Source organism: Aspergillus pseudoviridinutans, assembly GCF_018340605.1.
Source record: "Aspergillus pseudoviridinutans IFM 55266 DNA, scaffold_5, whole genome shotgun sequence".
NCBI lineage: Eukaryota > Fungi > Ascomycota > Eurotiomycetes > Eurotiales > Aspergillaceae > Aspergillus > Aspergillus pseudoviridinutans.
In genome coordinates, this window is record NW_025091285.1 from 1,269,759 (window position 1) to 1,287,426 (window position 17,668).

The 17,668-nt window shown below is 52.2% G+C and overlaps 6 protein-coding genes across 6 annotated transcripts; 3 read left to right on the forward strand and 3 right to left on the reverse strand.

The window, feature by feature from the left end:
• Positions 1-644: 644 nt before the first annotated feature.
• On the reverse strand, positions 645-3,946 carry Asppvi_007503 (MCM DNA helicase complex subunit MCM4; the record flags this gene model as incomplete). The annotated part of the gene is made up of 5 exons (XM_043303390.1): positions 645-1,232; positions 1,297-2,489; positions 2,552-2,623; positions 2,676-3,548; positions 3,601-3,946. The coding sequence occupies 5 exons, from the start codon at positions 3,944-3,946 to the stop codon at positions 645-647; spliced, it is 3,072 nt and encodes a 1,023-aa protein (XP_043159325.1).
• Positions 3,947-5,198: 1,252 nt separating this feature from the next.
• On the forward strand, positions 5,199-8,934 carry Asppvi_007504 (putative DUF221 domain protein; the record flags this gene model as incomplete). The annotated part of the gene is made up of 3 exons (XM_043303391.1): positions 5,199-5,365; positions 5,425-7,877; positions 7,931-8,934. The coding sequence occupies 3 exons, from the start codon at positions 5,199-5,201 to the stop codon at positions 8,932-8,934; spliced, it is 3,624 nt and encodes a 1,207-aa protein (XP_043159326.1).
• A 471-nt stretch (positions 8,935-9,405) lies between these two features.
• Positions 9,406-10,686, reverse strand: rmt2 (protein-arginine N5-methyltransferase; the record flags this gene model as incomplete). Its single annotated transcript, XM_043303392.1, has 1 exon — positions 9,406-10,686. One exon carries the CDS (start codon positions 10,684-10,686, stop codon positions 9,406-9,408), a length of 1,281 nt encoding a protein of 426 aa, XP_043159327.1.
• A 643-nt stretch (positions 10,687-11,329) lies between these two features.
• Asppvi_007506 (prohibitin subunit PHB2) lies at positions 11,330-12,476 on the reverse strand (the record flags this gene model as incomplete). The annotated part of the gene is made up of 4 exons (XM_043303393.1): positions 11,330-11,656; positions 11,730-12,085; positions 12,155-12,223; positions 12,293-12,476. 4 exons carry the CDS (start codon positions 12,474-12,476, stop codon positions 11,330-11,332), a joined length of 936 nt encoding a protein of 311 aa, XP_043159328.1.
• Positions 12,477-12,856: 380 nt separating this feature from the next.
• Positions 12,857-13,815, forward strand: Asppvi_007507 (putative polyadenylation factor subunit CstF64; the record flags this gene model as incomplete). Its single annotated transcript, XM_043303394.1, has 2 exons — positions 12,857-12,908; positions 12,977-13,815. 2 exons carry the CDS (start codon positions 12,857-12,859, stop codon positions 13,813-13,815), a joined length of 891 nt encoding a protein of 296 aa, XP_043159329.1.
• A 1,129-nt stretch (positions 13,816-14,944) lies between these two features.
• On the forward strand, positions 14,945-17,257 carry Asppvi_007508 (aromatic amino acid ammonia-lyase; the record flags this gene model as incomplete). Its single annotated transcript, XM_043303395.1, has 3 exons — positions 14,945-15,081; positions 15,145-15,251; positions 15,309-17,257. 3 exons carry the CDS (start codon positions 14,945-14,947, stop codon positions 17,255-17,257), a joined length of 2,193 nt encoding a protein of 730 aa, XP_043159330.1.
• Between the last annotated feature and the right edge of the window lie 411 nt (positions 17,258-17,668).

Here is a 17,668-nt window from a genome sequence, read left to right on the forward strand (position 1 = left end):
GTTTACTCGATGAATGCATGCTCAGCCTCCTGCCAGCTTATAATTGTTTTTCCCCTGCAGTGGAAGCTTCCATACTGCGTCTCTTAGCGGATTTCTTCAAGAACCATTGGGATAAATTACGCTTAATTGCTCGGGCAGTAAGTGGACTGACACCAATGTCGCGCACTAGTATAGCTTGATTTATGGGTCGAAGGATGCTCACAGTCTGGCCTCTCACTTTCTTCTGTTGCAACATGTGCGCTGCTAGTGCGGCACCACTCCGAAGGATTTATTACCGCATGTGGACTGGCGTCATTACGGAGCGTATGGCCCGATACGGAGTACATCTACCTACTTGGAATATATTAGACAGCATCAAATATAGAGGTAGTCTACAGCAGAACAATCACTACACCATGCCTTCTACTCTGGAACTGTAAAGACGCTGATTGTGTCAACCAGGCCCAAAGTGGGAGTCTCAATATTCATGTGCAAAGTGATCCATATTATGCCACAGTAACAGCCCAAACACCCAACACCATCATCATCCATCGCCAGATAACCCGAGAACATGCAGTCAAATCAAGTAGATACCAGTAGAAGTTATTTGTAGAAGACCATTCCATCATGTCTCATCATCCCATCCTCCTTTCTAGAGAGCTGGCCTACAGAAGAGTGCCCCCAATGCGCCGGATACTCCTTCGCGCACCCTCGCCAACAACACTCACGACTCCCTCAGTCTCCAGCGCTCGAACGGCATCCGCAAACTGGCTCCCGTCGACCTCAGTGCTGCTGTTCTCGCTTAAGACCTTGAAGACCTCGGCCCAGCGAGCCGCACCGCCGCTGCTGCACAGATCCTCCACCACAGACAGCAAGGCGCGCTTGAGTGCGTCCTTGCCGCGTCTCTCGCTGGCACTAGTGCCCTCCGTCAACAAGCTCATGTCAATCAGACCGGTCCGAGAGTCGGTGGCCGCCTGCTTGATGGCGGAGCGGATCAGACGCACGGCTTCCTCCACATCATCCGCCGTGACCTCGGGCGACAGCCGCATACGGGCATGCGCTTCCGACAGTCGGATCATCGACTCCAGTTGACGAGTGGTAGCAGTGATGCGGCGGTCAGAAGACCGGATGTCATCTCCAAGCTTACGCATGTTAACGTAGGCATCCGACAAGGCCTTACCGGCGGCGGGAGTGAGCACTGGATGGACTTTGGTCTTGGCGTAGGTGATGTAAGCAGTAAGGAATTCGATGGGCTGCAGTACATAAACAGTCAGTTAGGGCTCGAGGACCTGTCAGGTCGCCGGGGAAAGGACTTACCAAGATCTCTTCCTCGGCAGCATTCTCGGGCCTGTCTTCCAGGTACATATTGACAAGATGCTTGGCGAGCCGACGATCTTCCTGCTCGTCCACTCGGTCCAGCACAAGGTATACCAAGTCGAATCGGGACAGCAAGGTAGGGGGAAGGTCAATATTCTGGGGAACGGGCAAGTTGGGATTGTACCTGCTACCGATCGGATTGGCGGAAGCCAGGATGCTGGTTCTAGCGTTCAAAGTGGTAATAATGCCTGCCTTAGCGATAGAAACTGTCTGTTGTTCCATGACTTCGTGCAGGACGGACCGAGTGGATTCATTCATCTTGTCGAACTCGTCAATGCAACAGATACCGCCGTCTGAGAGAACCAAGGCACCCGATTCGAGGACCATCTGGCGGGTTTCAGGATCGCGGGTGACGTACGCCGTAAGACCGACAGCTGAAGAGCCCTTGCCGCTGGTGTACACACCGCGAGGGGCAATCTTGTGGACGTAACGAAGAAGCTGGGACTTGGATGTGGATGGGTCACCACAGAGAAGTACATTGATATCACCACGGTATCGCGGGTTACCACCCTTCTGGAAGGTCTTGTTGGTGCCTCCAAACAACTGCAGCAGGATTCCCTTCTTCACGTCGTCCATCTCATAGATGCTGGGGGCCAAAGACCGAGCGAGAAGCTCGTACAGATCAGGTCTGGTGGCAGTTCGCTTAATCTTCTCTTCCTCCTCCGCAGTGAGCCTGCGTGTCTGTTCTGCATCCCCAGCAGCCTGTTCCGAGAGCTCCTGCTCGATGGTCGAAACGTCGATACCCAACTTCTTGCGATCGATCTTCTGAACATGAAGAACATCTACGTACGTTTTGAACAGAGACTTCTGCGTACGCTGGCGAGGATTGATGCGTACAGGGTTGCATCGGAAAATACCAGTCACTTCGACCCGATCACCAGCCTTGCAGACATCCACCAGCTCATCATACACGCAAAGCGAAACCGAGTGAGGAGTCTGTCCATCGGGAATGCTGTCAGGTGTTTCCTGCAACTTGATGACCTGTTTGTCCGCAAATACGCAGCGGTTATGGATGAGTTGCATCGAGTTCCGCTCCTTACACACGGGACGTGGGCACTCGGTGGGTTCCGCAATCTTTCCACGATCAATGTCGACCTGGACACCGTGGTTGCAGACTTGGCAACGGAAGAAAGCTGGAAAGATCAGTCAGTTACGATAATCTAATCTAGAAGGACATCAAGGAGAACTATCGTACCTTCTTTCATATCCGGAATGATGGGTGTCGTCCGAATGACCAAGCCCTTGATGCTTACCAGTTTATCCATGTCTGAAGGAAAATTAGACAAGATGCCAAACCGAAAAAGGATCGCAATTCATACCTGCAGGATCGAGGTCTCTCATGTTCACAGTCGAATCGAGACCAAAAGGCAGAACTTTGAATGCTTTGGTTTCCACTTCACCGACAAGATCGGGGATCTCGTTCTGCGGCATTCGGCCCGTCTCACTCAGTGCATCAGAGCTGGGAACAGCAGGACCAGAGCTCAAGCCTCTGTTATGATTCTGGTTTCGTTGATTCTGAGCCCGCAGGCGCTCCATCTCCTTGATCGCAAGCTCCACCATCACATCCTTCACTGTCTGATCCATCAATGGAATGATCTCCTGAGGATAGGCATGCAACTGATGCCATAGCTTGAGTGTTGACGGGTACGCCTTCAGGTTCTTCGCATCCAAGTTCAAGCTGGTCACTCCAAGTTGCCGCATAGTGCTCAACATGCTGATGTATTCCCGTTCCTCCGCGGACTCACCCATTATACGAGTCTCATCCTCGGTTGCGCCCTCTGCCCACAGACGGTATTTTGTTTGGAAGTTGTAGAGAAAGTTCTTGAATGCGGACATAGAATCCTGGATGGATATGTTGGTACCCCAAATCACACGGGTTGAGCTACCGCCCAAGGCCTCGGCCTCAGAGGTATCTGGGTGGATATTCGAGAAGGTGGCATCGGAGCGTGGATCGCCATCGGCCGCAGGCATACCATTAGCATCAACGAAAAGTCTGCGGCGACGATTTGGGCTAGAAAGGAAACCGCCAGAGTGAAGATCACTGCGGCGGGACACGGCACGGTTGTTATCGATGCCGGGTCTGGACGAGACGAATAATCCACTGCTGCTGCTGGGGATGTCGGAACGCCGTGACTGGCGATTCTGAGCTCGAGTCGGACTGGAGCTTGACATGTACCGGATGGGGGAGGACTCTTCAGAGCAGTCAGTATGTGTAGATCGTTGCCAAAAAATTGTCCGCAATACCTCTCATGGTAGGAGCATTTCCTCTAGGTGTTCTGTCTCCTTCATCCACAGTAGAAGATGCTCTCATTGGTGAACTGGGCTCGTCCATTCGAACATCTGGTGTTTCCGCACTGCTGTCTGCCTTCGAAGGGGAGGACTGGAAGAACATAGGCGATGACGAGGGAACTGTCGCTTCACCTCTCAATCGCCTTGAAGCACGAGGAGTTGCCTGTGACTGTTCATCTGCCGCTCTTGGAGTCGGACTGCTGGTCTGGAGCTGACGAGAACGGGTTGAGCGCGCAGGAGAAGAGGTTGCCGAGTCTTTGGCCGGGCGGCCCCTACGCCGAGAAGAAGCTGCAGAAGACATGTTCTCGGTCCTGATATCAGGGATTTCTTCTGTAGGAGTTGATGTTCAAAGGACTGGACGGTATAGGGAGAATATTAGCGTTGGTGGGTTGAGGTGCTGGTTTGTATTAATGAGAGGGTCAATTGCTGTTACCAGATTCTCTATCAAGGGAATTCTTTTCATGGACGGATTATCCTTCCGACGCGTTGCTACGCGACCACGCGTAAAGAGGTTTCCTGATCGGGACAACGCGAATGCTGAGCCACATCACGTGGTTAGGGGACCTGAGCTGCTTTGGGAATCGTGGCTGTGCTGTAAATCGATCACTCTGACCCATGGAAACGACGTCACTCCACATGATAAGGGCAGCCAATCAAATATTATCTTGTGAAAGGGGTACTATGAATCCCTGTTTACTTGGAAGCTGCAGACCCCAATCAAGTTAGGAAGTGCAACAAATGCAACAAAGGAAGGAACAATCAATCCTCAAGAATGCCTCAGGTATCTAGGCTCAGTGTGAAGGTGAACAACACTCTGTAAGAGATCTCTACCTAGATCACTAACAAAAATAGATACGAGTATCTAAGCAGGATTCAGTAATAAGGGCACTTACTGGCCAATCCTTCAGAAACCTCTTGTAGAGTACGAAACAGCAGTACCCCTCGGTAGTGGGCCAATTGTCCAAGAAGCGCCGTCGCATTCATCTTTTGGGTTTTAGCAGGCGCTTGATGTCATTTAGTCCAATGAACTAACTTACCTACGGAGTAGTGATCGACCATCCCCAGCGCAGTTCCACAAATGATCGGATTGTCAGCTCTCTTGCCTAGCGTTAATTTAGACGGTGAAATTGGTCGAATCAGGAAGCTCTTGGTGCCACTGTTGTCATTATTTTGTCTGTGCCCTTGACGCATTTCAACTTGCCGACACCTTGTTTGTTGCATGTTAGCTCGTTGTTGCCTCCCTGTATGTATTCTATTCTTTATAAAAGGATCTGATCTCTTTATCTGCGCGATGTTTCGCATCCGCCCTGTCTGCTGCTGAATGATTATTGACAACGAGTTCGTACAGCAATGATGGGCTCTTTTCCCTTACATCCATGAGCAGTGCATTATTCCCTCTAATCTTATGACTTCGACGTGCGCTCTTCTCGCGAATGCTCCCTCAACCTCAGTTGCTCCGATCGTGACGACATCATAGGGAAGACTGCAGATTATTCTTGCTGAGTGTCGCCGAAAAGTTCGACCACAGTGCATGAACGCCGTTGCTCGCAGTGATGGCGAACGATCTTGGGTCTGCCCTGGAGCATGCTGGTGGGAACGGTCAAAGGAGCCAAGGTGTCAACATTCAGACCTTTTTGGCTTCGCTCGCAACTGCAGTGATAGTCTTTGCTATTGAATTCTTGCTGTTCTTGCTTCTTAAAGGGAAACTCACTCGTATCTAGTGAGTATCCCTGACCATGTCCGTATCAGTACTACCACTAACACTGGGCTTCCCCATAGTCAACCTAGAACTTATTTAGTCCCGGACAGAGAGCGCACGAAACCGTCCCCGCCGGGTTTATTTAGCTGGGTTGGCCCTGTTTTTCGCACCTCTAGTTCCGAATTCATCCAGAAATGTGGCCTGGATGCCTACTTCTTTCTGCGATACTTGCGAATGCTTCTCAAGATCTTCGTTCCGCTAGGTTGCATTGTGCTGCCCATCCTATTGCCCCTGAACAAAGTGGGTGGAAAAGACCGAAACTTCAAGAATGCAACTGGGACAGGCGACACATGGAATGTCACTGGCCTTGACCAATTGGCCTGGGGTAATGTGGCCCCAGAGCACGTCCAGCGCTACTGGGCGCATCTAATTATGGCCGTCATCGTTGTTGTCTATGTGTGCGCCATATTCTTCGATGAGCTGAAAGGTTATATTCGCCTTCGGCAAGCCTACCTGACTTCCCCACAGCATCGACTTCGAGCGTCCGCAACAACAGTGCTGGTAACAGCCATCCCAGACAGCTGGCTGTCTGTGGAGGCTTTGGAGTCACTGTATGATGTTTTCCCGGGTGGCATCCGAAATATATGGATCAATCGCAATTTTGACGATCTGAACGAGAAGGTGAAGCAACGTGATGCGCTAGCATTGAAGCTAGAGTCTGCAGAGACGGACTTGATCATCAAATGCAAGAAAGCCCAATTGAAGCAGGCGAAGGCCGCAGCGAAGAAGACCGGATTGAGCGCCAAGGAGGTAGAGGGGAAGCAGAAGAAAACCACCGATGAGAATGCGCTGCAATTAGCTGCAGGCGGCGGTATCAGCGCTGGTGATCCGCACCAAGCTCACACATTGAACCAGATTTTGCATCGCGATGTTCATGGAAAGCATCTTCCCGAATCTGAAGAGCCTAAAAGACGCAAGCCCTTCGACCCAGCTGTGGAAGCGGTAGGGATGGTCGGTCAAGGTGTCAGCAAGTTGGGCAGATCCGTTTTGGGAACTCTAAAACGAGTGGAGGGCGACATCGACGGCACTCTGACTAGGCCAAGGGGCTATGTACCAGACGCTGGGACTACCGGACCTCTCCAACAAAGAGCACCGGATGCCGAAACAAACAGCGCAGAGCTGCCAGGTCCTTGGCGACCAAGCAACGATAGCATCACTCCATCAATTGAGAATGAAAATGCAGCGTCTATGAATGAGAATGGCGCACCATCCGATGCTCCCCATAGCAGATCGAACTCCAAGCCAAGACGGCCCTTCTGGAAGAGTCGAGTTTCTAGCAATTATTCGAAAACGAGCAACAGGACAGAACCGGATGAGTTTCCACTCACCGCTCCAGAGGATCCGGTCGAAGGAGAAGCTTCAACCGAGGAAAGATCGCACGATGATGAAAAGCGAAAATGCAAGGAGCACAAAGGCCGGAGAGAAGGTGACAAAGTCGAAGGTGAGGAATATCCGGTGGCATACAATGAAGACTTTGACAGTGAAGACTATGGAGAGCCCCTATGGAAAAAGTACATCCGGGAAAAGGATCGTGACACAATGAGGTTGCCAATCTTTGGTCTCAGTTGGATGCCTTCCCTCTGGCTCATTGGCAAAAAGGTCGACACAATAGACTATTGCCGGAAGGAAGTCGCTCGCTTAAATCTGGAGATTGAAATTGACCAGCAACACCCCGAGAAATTCCCCCTCATGAATTCAGCGTTCATACAGTTCAACCACCAGGTGGCTGCTCATATGGCTTGTCAGGCTGTCAGTCATCACCTGCCAAAACAAATGGCCCCTCGCATCGTGGAGATCTCGCCGGACGATGTGATTTGGGACAACATGTCAATCAGATGGTGGGAGCGCTATCTGAGGACGTTCGGGATTCTCACGATCGTCTGCGCCATGGTGGTTGGCTGGGCCTTCCCCGTCGCGTTTACTGGTTTGCTGTCTCAATTGTCTTACCTGGAAAACGCCTTCAAATGGTTATCTTGGCTCTCCAAGCTGCCAGACTGGCTCATCTCTGCCATCCAGGGTATCTTGCCCCCACTTTTCTTAGCCATCTTGATGGCGCTCCTGCCCCTGATTCTTCGATTCCTCTGTCGAGCTCAAGGGTCACACACTGGTATGGCCATCGAACTTACCGTTCAGAACTACTTCTTTGCTTTCCTGTTCGTCCAGTTGTTCCTGGTCGTTGCTATCTCCTCCAGTTTCTCAACGATCATCGATAACGTCACAAACGTCACCAGTTGGCCAGAATTACTGGCCCAAAACATCCCCTCCTCGAGCAACTACTTTTTCTCGTATATGATTCTACAGGCGCTGTCAGTGAGTGCGGGAGCTTTAGTGCAGATCTTTGGCTTGATCAGCTGGTTTATTCTGGCACCCTTACTGGATAACACGGCAAGAAAGAAATGGGGACGCACAACGAACTTGAATCAGATGCAATGGGGCACTTTCTTTCCGGTCTATACTACTCTCGCAGCGATCGGTATGTTTAACTAACAGGGACTGCTTCTGATGTAGCTAATGCGCAAAATACAGGTCTGATCTATTGTGTGATCTCCCCCTTGATCTTGGTATTCAACATCATCACCTTCGGCCTGTTCTGGTTCGTGTACAGATATAACACGCTGTACGTCACCAAATTCCGCTTTGATACTGGCGGGCTGCTATTCCCTCGAGCTATCAACCAGCTCTTCACCGGCTTATATGTCATGGAACTCAGCCTGATCGGGCTGTTCTTTTTGGTCCGTGATGTGGATGGCAACGTTGCCTGCGAAGGGCAAGCAATATGCATGATTGTGGTTTTGATTCTCACGATCGGGTACCAGATCCTTCTGAACGAAGCCTTTAGCCCTCTAATTCGTTACTTGCCGATTACCCTGGAGGATGACGCTGTCCGTCGTGATGAGGAGTTCAGCCGCGCTCAGCGCGCCCGACTTGGCTTTCCTGAGGAAGACCAGACCGACACGATCGAGCACCAGCTGGCAGAGCGGGAACATCAAGAGCACGAAGCAGACAGGAGGGCCCACGAGATCGAACTGAAGAACATCGAAGCTGGTTCTGGGAGGCGAGCATCGACTCAAACCGGCACTCCCCACAACAGCCGCCATCATTCGTGGGCAGATCGGTCCTCAAAAACACGATCTAAATATTTTGGAACTCATTCGGGCGGTTCAGTGCCGACCTTGCAGCGAGTCCGTGAGAAGATCGCGCATGACGCCGAAGCCCAAGGCCCTCCGACGGGTAACATCGGGCCCGCATTGTTTGCCGGTATTCATGATGAGTTGGAGGATCTCACCCCAGATGAGCGTGATCAACTGACTCAGCGAGCGTTTCAACATGACGCTCTACGGGCAAAACGTCCCGTGATATGGATTCCGCGAGACGATCTTGGAGTAAGCGATGACGAGGTGTACAGAACTCAACGTTTCAGCAAGCATATCTGGATCAGTAACGAGTATCAGGCACTGGACGCCAAGTGCCGCACTATCTTCAGCCGCAGTCCACCAGATTTCTCMGAGGTCGATCTCATTCAGTTATAGATGCCTCTTTCTCCTATTATTTCCTGCCCGCAAGCAAAATACTGCGGAGTCTTCTTCGGCTCTTATTCTCCTTCAACCCATCTCTTTCTTTGCTTTTATGAATGTCCTCTTATTTGAATTAGCGATGCTCATTGATCACCACGAAGTCTTTGCTTGTATGCTAAGATGCCATGACCACACTTGGTCAATCACATGTAACTAGACGATGTTAGAGTGTACATAGTCACTTCAAGGTCATTCCTTCTTGCCGAGACCAATCGTTTGGCTATAGTACACCTGTGTAATATATAAGCTGGCGATGACTGTGGCGCCAATACGCAGCTTACAATATAAAAAACCCTCCAGAGGTGGGCATATGGAAGCCCATGTAGTCTTGTTGCTAAGGAAGAAAACCCGTGCAGTAGGAGACACTGAAATATCCAACTAATATATCACATCCATCTATTGATTATCCAAGGGTATATATATCACTTAATCCATAAACTTACACAAGGGCAGGCGATAATTGTCAACCACCCAGTAGGGCCTGCGGACACCAGTCCATTCTCCCTCGAGCTTGGGCACCTTGATCTCTTCCCACTCTACATCGAACCCGGCTTCAAACAGATCCATCTCTACCACTTTCTGATAGACATCGTAGCTAATCTGCCTATCAGCCCCCATGCCATTGAAGAAACCCCATTTGCCATCCTGCTCCAACAACCCAATAACCTGCTCGCTGAAAAACTCCCGGAAATCAGCATACGACTCGGCAAAGGTGTCGTAGTAGATCGCATCAAAGGTCTCGCCCTGCGCCACCAGCGCAGGCAGGATATCCTGCCAGCGACCCTCATGGATCACAACGCCGGGCTTCTCGTGCCAGCCTTTCCGCTTCATCTCCGCCACGACGTCCGGGTGTGCCTCGACGATGTGGTGCGCCGCGGGCGACTGTTCCTGGATGAAGCCATCAACGATACCCATGCCGTGGCCGATGTTCATTACGCGCAGCCCTGTAGTGGGGAGCAGCTTCTTGGCGGATCTGGACATGATCTCCGTCTCCCAGGCCATCATCACGCCGTTCTGGTCCTGGTCCAGCAGTCGGTCGTTTGTGAAGGTCAGGTTCGAATCGAGGTAGCGCGAGCTCGTGACGTCCGGGCCTGGTCCGGCTGTGCTTGCCTCGGCGGCGCTGGCCGTGGCTGTCTCGACTAACTCCGGAGCCTGATCCTGATCCTGGTCCTGATCCTCTTCCGCAGCTGGTTCGTTGGCGGTGCCCTCGTCCTGTCCCATTTCTTCCTCGTCCTCCTCGTCCGAGAGCGGCTCGTAGCCGTCCAACCGGTTGAGAAGCAGCTCCGCCCGCACACCCGCATCCACCATCATCTCGTACAGCTCGGTCAGCCCCAGCCGCCGCGCGATACACCCCGGCGTCTCGTCGTTCAGGTCCAGGTCATTCCAGATCGCGCCCTCCTGGAGCAGGAACTTGACCGTCTCCGCGCCGGACTGCACGAGACTCTTCTTCTCCGTGCTGGCGCTGCTCGTCTCTCCATTGACACCATTGGTCCCTGTTTGTGGCTCTTCAGGCTCGCAAGCTGCGATCGCTGCGTGGAGAGGCGAGAAGCCTGTCTCGGGGTCTTTCACGTTGGCCGGGTTGCCGTCTTTGTCGTTGGAGCGGATGAGACGGCGGAGTTTGGGGATGTCGTGTTGCGAGGCGGCGAGGAGAATTTCTTGAACCGCGAGGTCGACATTGGAGTCGAGGTCTGCGAGGGGGTCGGCCATGTCTGTACTGTTCTAGGAGTTAATAGGTTGGCCCATTCAATGCGTTGTCTTGCTCGTCTGATTGTACTCCATAGATGCGGTAGGGTACGGAAATTGGCAAGGCTGATAAAGAATTTGTCTGGACTCGGGAGAAATATTGGATCAGGATACGTACCTTGAGTTTCTGAGGGATACAGCAGGCTGAAACCCGGAACAAGTGCTAATTTCCACTTCCTGCTGGAAAAGAGATATGCGCAGGCCTCCGATATTGAAAAAAATGAGTCCCGCCCACCGCTTTTATCGCATCCCCGCACTGCTTATCCACTCCTTGATAGACCGGACAGGGCGTCATCGAATGGCAAAGAGATGTTTAACGTGAAGACACGCTTGATCTGAGTTGATGCTATCGGTGCTTGATGATAGAATTATAGAAATATACATTACTGTCAACAGCGGATAGGTTCTACGAGGATTCTAGGTTTTCGGGGCAATCGATCGTAGAAGATGCAACAGTTGTAGAGAAGAGAAAAAATTCGCCAGGTTGCACTGAAATCCTGAAGATCAACTTATTTATACAGATAACATGTTCCACGTCCTAGATCGCGGTCCGAGCGATTGTAATAGCGCCAGTAATTCTGATCCGAGAGTCCCCAAGCATATGCATTTACTTCGATTCGTCCGCACGTGCTGCGTTGACATTGAGACCCAGACCCTGGGTGTCAAGATACAGCTTGTTCTTTCCGCCGCTCTCTTGCAGAATCTGGGCAATCTGTCTCGCGTTTTCGATCTTACGGAGCTCGATGTAGCTCTTGCTCTTCTTGATTGCGTCACCGATAAGCTCAGCAGAGCGGGCCTCACCCTGGGCACGGACAATGAAGGCTTGCTTCTCCTGGCGGGCCTTGTCGACGAGGAACGCAGCGCGCTGGGCCTCCTGCTGAGCGACTTGCTTGGCTTCGACGGCGGCGGTGAACTCGGGGGAGAAGGTCAAGTGCTAGAAAGCCAAAATGAAACAGATCAGTTATATAAGCATTGATTGGGGGTAGACGAGTCAAAAGGGTTCGTACAGTAAGAGAGACATCGTCTAGAGCGATGTTAAAGCGCGCAGCACGGCGAGCAAGGTTGTCCCGAACGAGTCTCGCGACGTTCTCACGCTGTGTAATCAGCTGGCTCGCGTTGAATTGCGCAACCACGCTCTTGAGGACCTCATTAACGATAGACGGAAGGACACGCTCATCAAAGTCTGTGCCGAGGGTACGGTAGATCTGAGGAAGGGCATCTACTCGAGGCCTTGATAGCACACGACAGGTGATGTTCACCATCTGCAAGTCCTTGGTACCCGTGAGGGAAGCGATGTTTCGTGGCTTCGCGCGCACGTCGTAGATGACGGGTGTTTCAACCCATGGGATTCGGAAATGTGTTCCTAAAGTAGGAAAAAGTGTTTGTAAGATGATTTTGCCGTATGAATGGCCTCAGATAATGGCATCGGTACCTTCGTTGTAGATTTCTTTCTTGACTCCGCCTATTCTCGAGTACTTGATGGCACGGTGACCACCATCAACTGTTGGCCGAATGAAAAGTCAGCACTTCTGTACTTCGCATTATCCATAACAAAGAAAGCCATCCTCACCGTTGAAGAGCGAGTTCGACAAAGCATATCCACCGAGACCGAGCACGATGAGAGCTCCAGTTACTCCGAAGCCGCCGCGACCTCCTCCAGGAAATCCACCTCCAAAACCAAACCCTCCTTTACCTGCACGGTTCTGCAGAATTACCTGGAGCCGCTCCCACTGTTCCTTAGGATTCCGAGCCATGATTGTGGTTGAAAAGATGTGAAGCTGACGTCGGAGAAGTGAGGTGTGGATGAACCCGGCACTTTGAGGTTCGATCAAAAGTTCGGCCACCGCCTGGAGACAGACAGCTCAAACAAGACAAGCGTTTGGTCCTGCTCACAGCTTTTCATTGTTGCAATACTTCATTCATCAACACAGATCTTGAGTTTTGGATCTGTTGAAATTGTTACTATTCTAGAACACCCTGCGATATATCTGTAATTTAATTTACATTTGCCTTCTACCATTACTCGCCCGGCCCTCCAAATCCTAGCACTTGTCTTTGAAACTCACGTCACGCGCTTAGCTCCACAGCTTGCCTTCAGAAATAGAGCTCGTTCGAAAGCGATAAACGCAACAAGATGGCTCCAGAGAGGACCGGGAAGAGTGTCTTCCTGGGAAATATCCCTTACAGTATGTTCAACTCTGTGCGCCTTCGTCCCTTGCACTCCTGTCCGGTCTCGCTAACGAGTCCATTTAAGACCTTACGGAGGAACAGGTCAAAGACATCCTCAGCTCCGCCGGCACAGTCACCAAATTTCGTCTTATGATGAACCCGGAGACGGGGAAACCAAAGGGTTACGGCTTCGCAGACTTCGCCGATGCAGACGCCGCCGCCTCTGCGGTCCGGAACTTGAACGACTACGAGATCATGGGCAGGAAGATCCGCGTGGACTGGCCTCACAACAATGAGAAGGATTCGGTGCCTCCTGACTACTCTCAGACATCTCAGTTGCCCAGTCAAGATGTTCAACCCGGACAGCAGCCATCTGCGCCTCTCCCTCCTCTTCCCCCCGGCGTCGAGGTGCCGCCTCACTTGGATTGTCCAAACGCTATCTCTCAGACACTTTCGTCCTTACCCCCGAACCAGCTCCTCGACGTTCTTTCACAAATGAAGTCTTTGGCAATGACTGATCCGGCCCGCGCGACGGAGCTCCTGAGACAGGCCCCGCAGCTGGCGTATGCCATTTTCCAGGCACTGTTGCTCATGAATCTCGTCGACTACAGCACTTTGGGAGCAGTGGTGGAGCAAGCGGCGCAACCCACTGCTGCGGCCGCTCCTTCGGCTCCTCCTGCGGCACAGGCTTTTCAGCCCTTCTCAGCCGTACCTGGTCAGATCTCCACGCCACCAATGGCCAGCACACCTTTTGCCCCTCAACCTGCGACACAAGCGGCACCCCAGCAACAGGTTCCATCGCAAGAAGAACTTCTACAGCAAGTACTCAGTATGCCTCAGTCAGCCATTGATGCTTTGCCACCAATGGAGCGGAATCAAATCATGCTTTTGCGTCAGCAGTTGATGCAAGGAGCCATGAGGTAGCGCCTCCCATGGGTGTACTTTCTTATTGCGGATAACTTTGGTCATTTATCGCCACTTTTCTTCATCTTTTTTTTTTACCATCTTGTCAACTGGGAAAGGGATGGCGCACATGGTTCATTTATGGTCTACTGTGATTCACTTGCATATCTTCAGAGCGAATGTATACCTAGCAGAGGTTACTTGTAGCAGATACCAATCTCACGAACTGAAATGTTTGTCTATATTTCTTCCCAAACGTATCTCGGATGTAATGGATGCTGCCTAGATTCTTTAGCCAACAGAAAAATCAGGTGACGATGCGAGTGCTGCTGGTAGCAGACTTCCGTACGATCCTCACGGACCCCATGGTAGGAACGATATCACACTTCTACCTTCATTCATGTCCTTCCGATTCGCCAGACGCTTACGGCCCTCAACTTTAAGGTCAATAGCGTCTGCATGCTCCACCCCCAGCAAATTCCAATCCCTGTCCATATCTCTCACCGATCGGGCTTCCGTCGCACCGATCTATCTCACTTGATCCCATGATCGGATCGACGCATGCTGCACGGCCGGAGCACGATTCGTTCGAGCCACTGAGGATGTAACATGCAAGATTACAGGGGTAGAATCACCTGCAGTGCACGAATCAAGGTTCGTCCCCACGAGCTCTCGAGCCTTGCATCATCCCGAACCCTCGTTGATCACTGATAGATCAAAACCAACCTTGATTCAAAATCAATAACCTCCAGCTCTGGACCAACCATGTTGTGCGACCTCCCAAGCATCCACAGCTGAGGAATGCGGGATGGCGCAGAAGAAGAAGCAAACACGCCCAATGCAACCAACCACCCTCCCCCTGAACGCCCTCAGTCGCAGCGGCAATGGTACTTTTGCAGGTCGATCCTCTGCCCCATTATTCAGTGCGGCGATCTTGGTCCTTCCTGGGAAGGCGAATAGCTGAGACATTTGCTTTCCGTGCTGCGGGTGAGGAGAGGGCTCTACTGGTTTCCGAATTCCAGGTCACATCGAGGGATAAATAGGAGACTTGATTTGCTTTTCCGATAATCATTACTCCATACTTCGTAGAAGATACATATTGAAATATCAACTGCAATCCCGATGCATTATTGAGCTTCAAGAATTGAAAATGAAGACTCCTTATCTCAACGCCCATCTTGGGACGGCCTGTCAGACCTGGCAGAGGCTGCAACAACTGCTGGAACGCCAGGATGTCGAGGTAAATGGTACAAGCCTTGATATAGCGGCCGTCGTAGCCGTGGCACAGTACGTATAGTCTGTCACATTCCTAGTAGCTGCGACGCGAGACTGACAGCCATGATGCCGCAGCCATGGGTGCATACCTAGGATGACCGAGGACCCTGTTGTCCGAGGCAGCATCGAAGCGAGTGTTCGAGTTTTGATGGACCATCTGGACAAGGGTTACTGCGTATACGGTATTATGCCTTGTTGACCAGCGTTGACCGATTGAGGATGTTAATAAATATCCGCAGGTGTCAATACAGGGTTTGGTGGAAGCGCCGACTCGAGAACTGACCGAGTCGTTGCACTGCAGTCTGGACTGCTCCAACTTCTTCAAGCTGGCGTTCTAGTTAGATCAGACAAGGGCTTAGAGTTTCAGCAGCGGTCGCTTGAATCGCACGCTATGCCAGCCTCGTGGGTGCGAGGCACAATGCTGGTTCGATGCAATTCAAACGCTCGGGGCCATTCTGCCGTTTCATTGCCTGTGATCGAGTCATTGCTGCGGCTGATCGAGAATCACATCACGCCTGTCGTACCTCTGAGAGGCTCCATCTCGGCTTCAGGTGACCTGATGCCGCTTTCCTACATTGCGGGAGCCATCGAAGGTAGCCCGGATGTGTATGTCCAAGTTCAGGATTCAGATAATACCCGCATCATGAACTCGCGCGATGCTTTGCTGTCCACGGGCCTCGAGGCACAGACACTGGGACCCAAGGAGGGGCTCGGCCTCGTCAATGGTACTTCTGCCTCTGCTGCACTGGCCAGTCTGGCCATGTATGAAGCCCATCAACTTGCTGTCCTAGTCCAGGCGCTATCAGCCGTCACCGTGGAAGCCCTCATGGGCAACGCGGAAAGCTTCCACCCTTTCATCTCTGCCATCCGTCCGCACGACGGGCAAATTGAATGCGCGAGAAACGTAATGTCCTTTTTGCAGGGCTCGCAGCTCGCACAGAACCTGGAGCGGAATCTGAAAGACCGCAATCGTCCAGGCCTGATACAGGATCGCTACGCACTTCGCACCGTGCCACAGTGGATAGGCCCACAGCTTGAAGATCTCCTTCTCGCCCACCGGCAAGTCACCGTCGAGCTCAATTCCTCCTGTGACAACCCCCTAGTGGACGCGCAGTCCGACGACATCTTCTACGGCGGCAACTTCCAAGCAGTCTCCATCACCTCCGCCATGGAAAAGACCCGAACCTGTCTCCAGATGTTCGGCCGGCTCCTCTTCGCCCAGGCCACCGAGCTCATCGACCCAAACCTCAACAACGGACTGCCCACCAACCTCGTCGCTGACGACCCCAGCCTCTCTTTCACCATGAAAGGCGTTGACATCAGCATGGCCTCCTACATGGCGGAGCTAGCTTACCTCGCCAACCCGGTCAGCTCCCACGTCCAGATCGCCGAGATGCACAACCAGTCCGTCAACTCCATGGCCTTCGTGTCGAGCCGATACACGATGCAAGCGGTGGAAATCGTCTCCCTCATGTGCGCCTGCAGCCTCTACATCGGCTGCCAGGCACTAGACCTGCGCGTTCTCCACCTCATCTTCCTGCAGCGCTCAACGCCACAGCTCCACATGCTCACCTCCCACCTGTTCTCCGAACACCTCTCCGACCCCGACCTCGCAACCCTCAACGAAGCCCTCTCAACACATATCCAGGAATCCTGGCCGACGACCACCCGCCTCAAAGTCACCGACCGCGTCGAAGAAGTCGTCACAACCGCCCTCCCCATCCTATGTCGGACGTTTGCTTCGAGCACAGGTACAGGTACGGGTACAAGCACAAGCCAAACCCCGACCTTCTCCGACCTGGAGACCTGGAAATCCCGCGCCAGTGCCCTCCTCAACGAGATCTACCATGACACTGCGCACGCGTTCTTCGGCTACCAGCACACGGAGGACATGCTCGGGACGGGCTCGAAGATCCTTTATCAGACGGTCCGGCGCCAGCTTGGCGTGCCGTTCCACCAGGGGTTTGTCGAGCATCCGACTGCGCAGAGTGATACGCTTGGCGGTCGCTCTAAGAAGACAGTCGGGTCTTGGATATCCATCATCTACGAAGCCATCCGGGATGGTCGGCTGATGGATCCGCTGATGGCTTCGCTTCAGGCGGGGGTCGCAGGTGACTCTGACACTGAGGCGGTGGATACCTTGAAAGATGGCTCCAGTGCCAAGTGCTCTTCGAGTGGCTTGGACTAGTCTCTGGTCTTTTCGATACTTAGTTAGGATGCATTAGGTTATTGCAGACGGGAGTTGAGGCGTTAAGTTACTTCTTCTTATTCGTTACTGGGAGGACTGCATTTAGTAGTGCCTTTTCGAAGTTTGTAGTACAATGATACATTCTCATCACGTATATCACCTATTGAGCAGAGAAACAGTGTGCATAAGGCCAAGGGCAGAGAGTTGTCGTTACATACAGGACCCTTAGAAGTTAGCGAGTCGTCCAGTTGACATAGCGACAGACGTTCACCCCAGCGCATCATTCACTCTGCCATTCACAACCCTTTCACCCTCTGATCCCACACACGTAAACAAACTGCACCACCCCCTCTCCTTTTTCTCCTTTTCCCTCATTCCTCTAACCGCCTCACTTTCTATCCCCAACAGCCA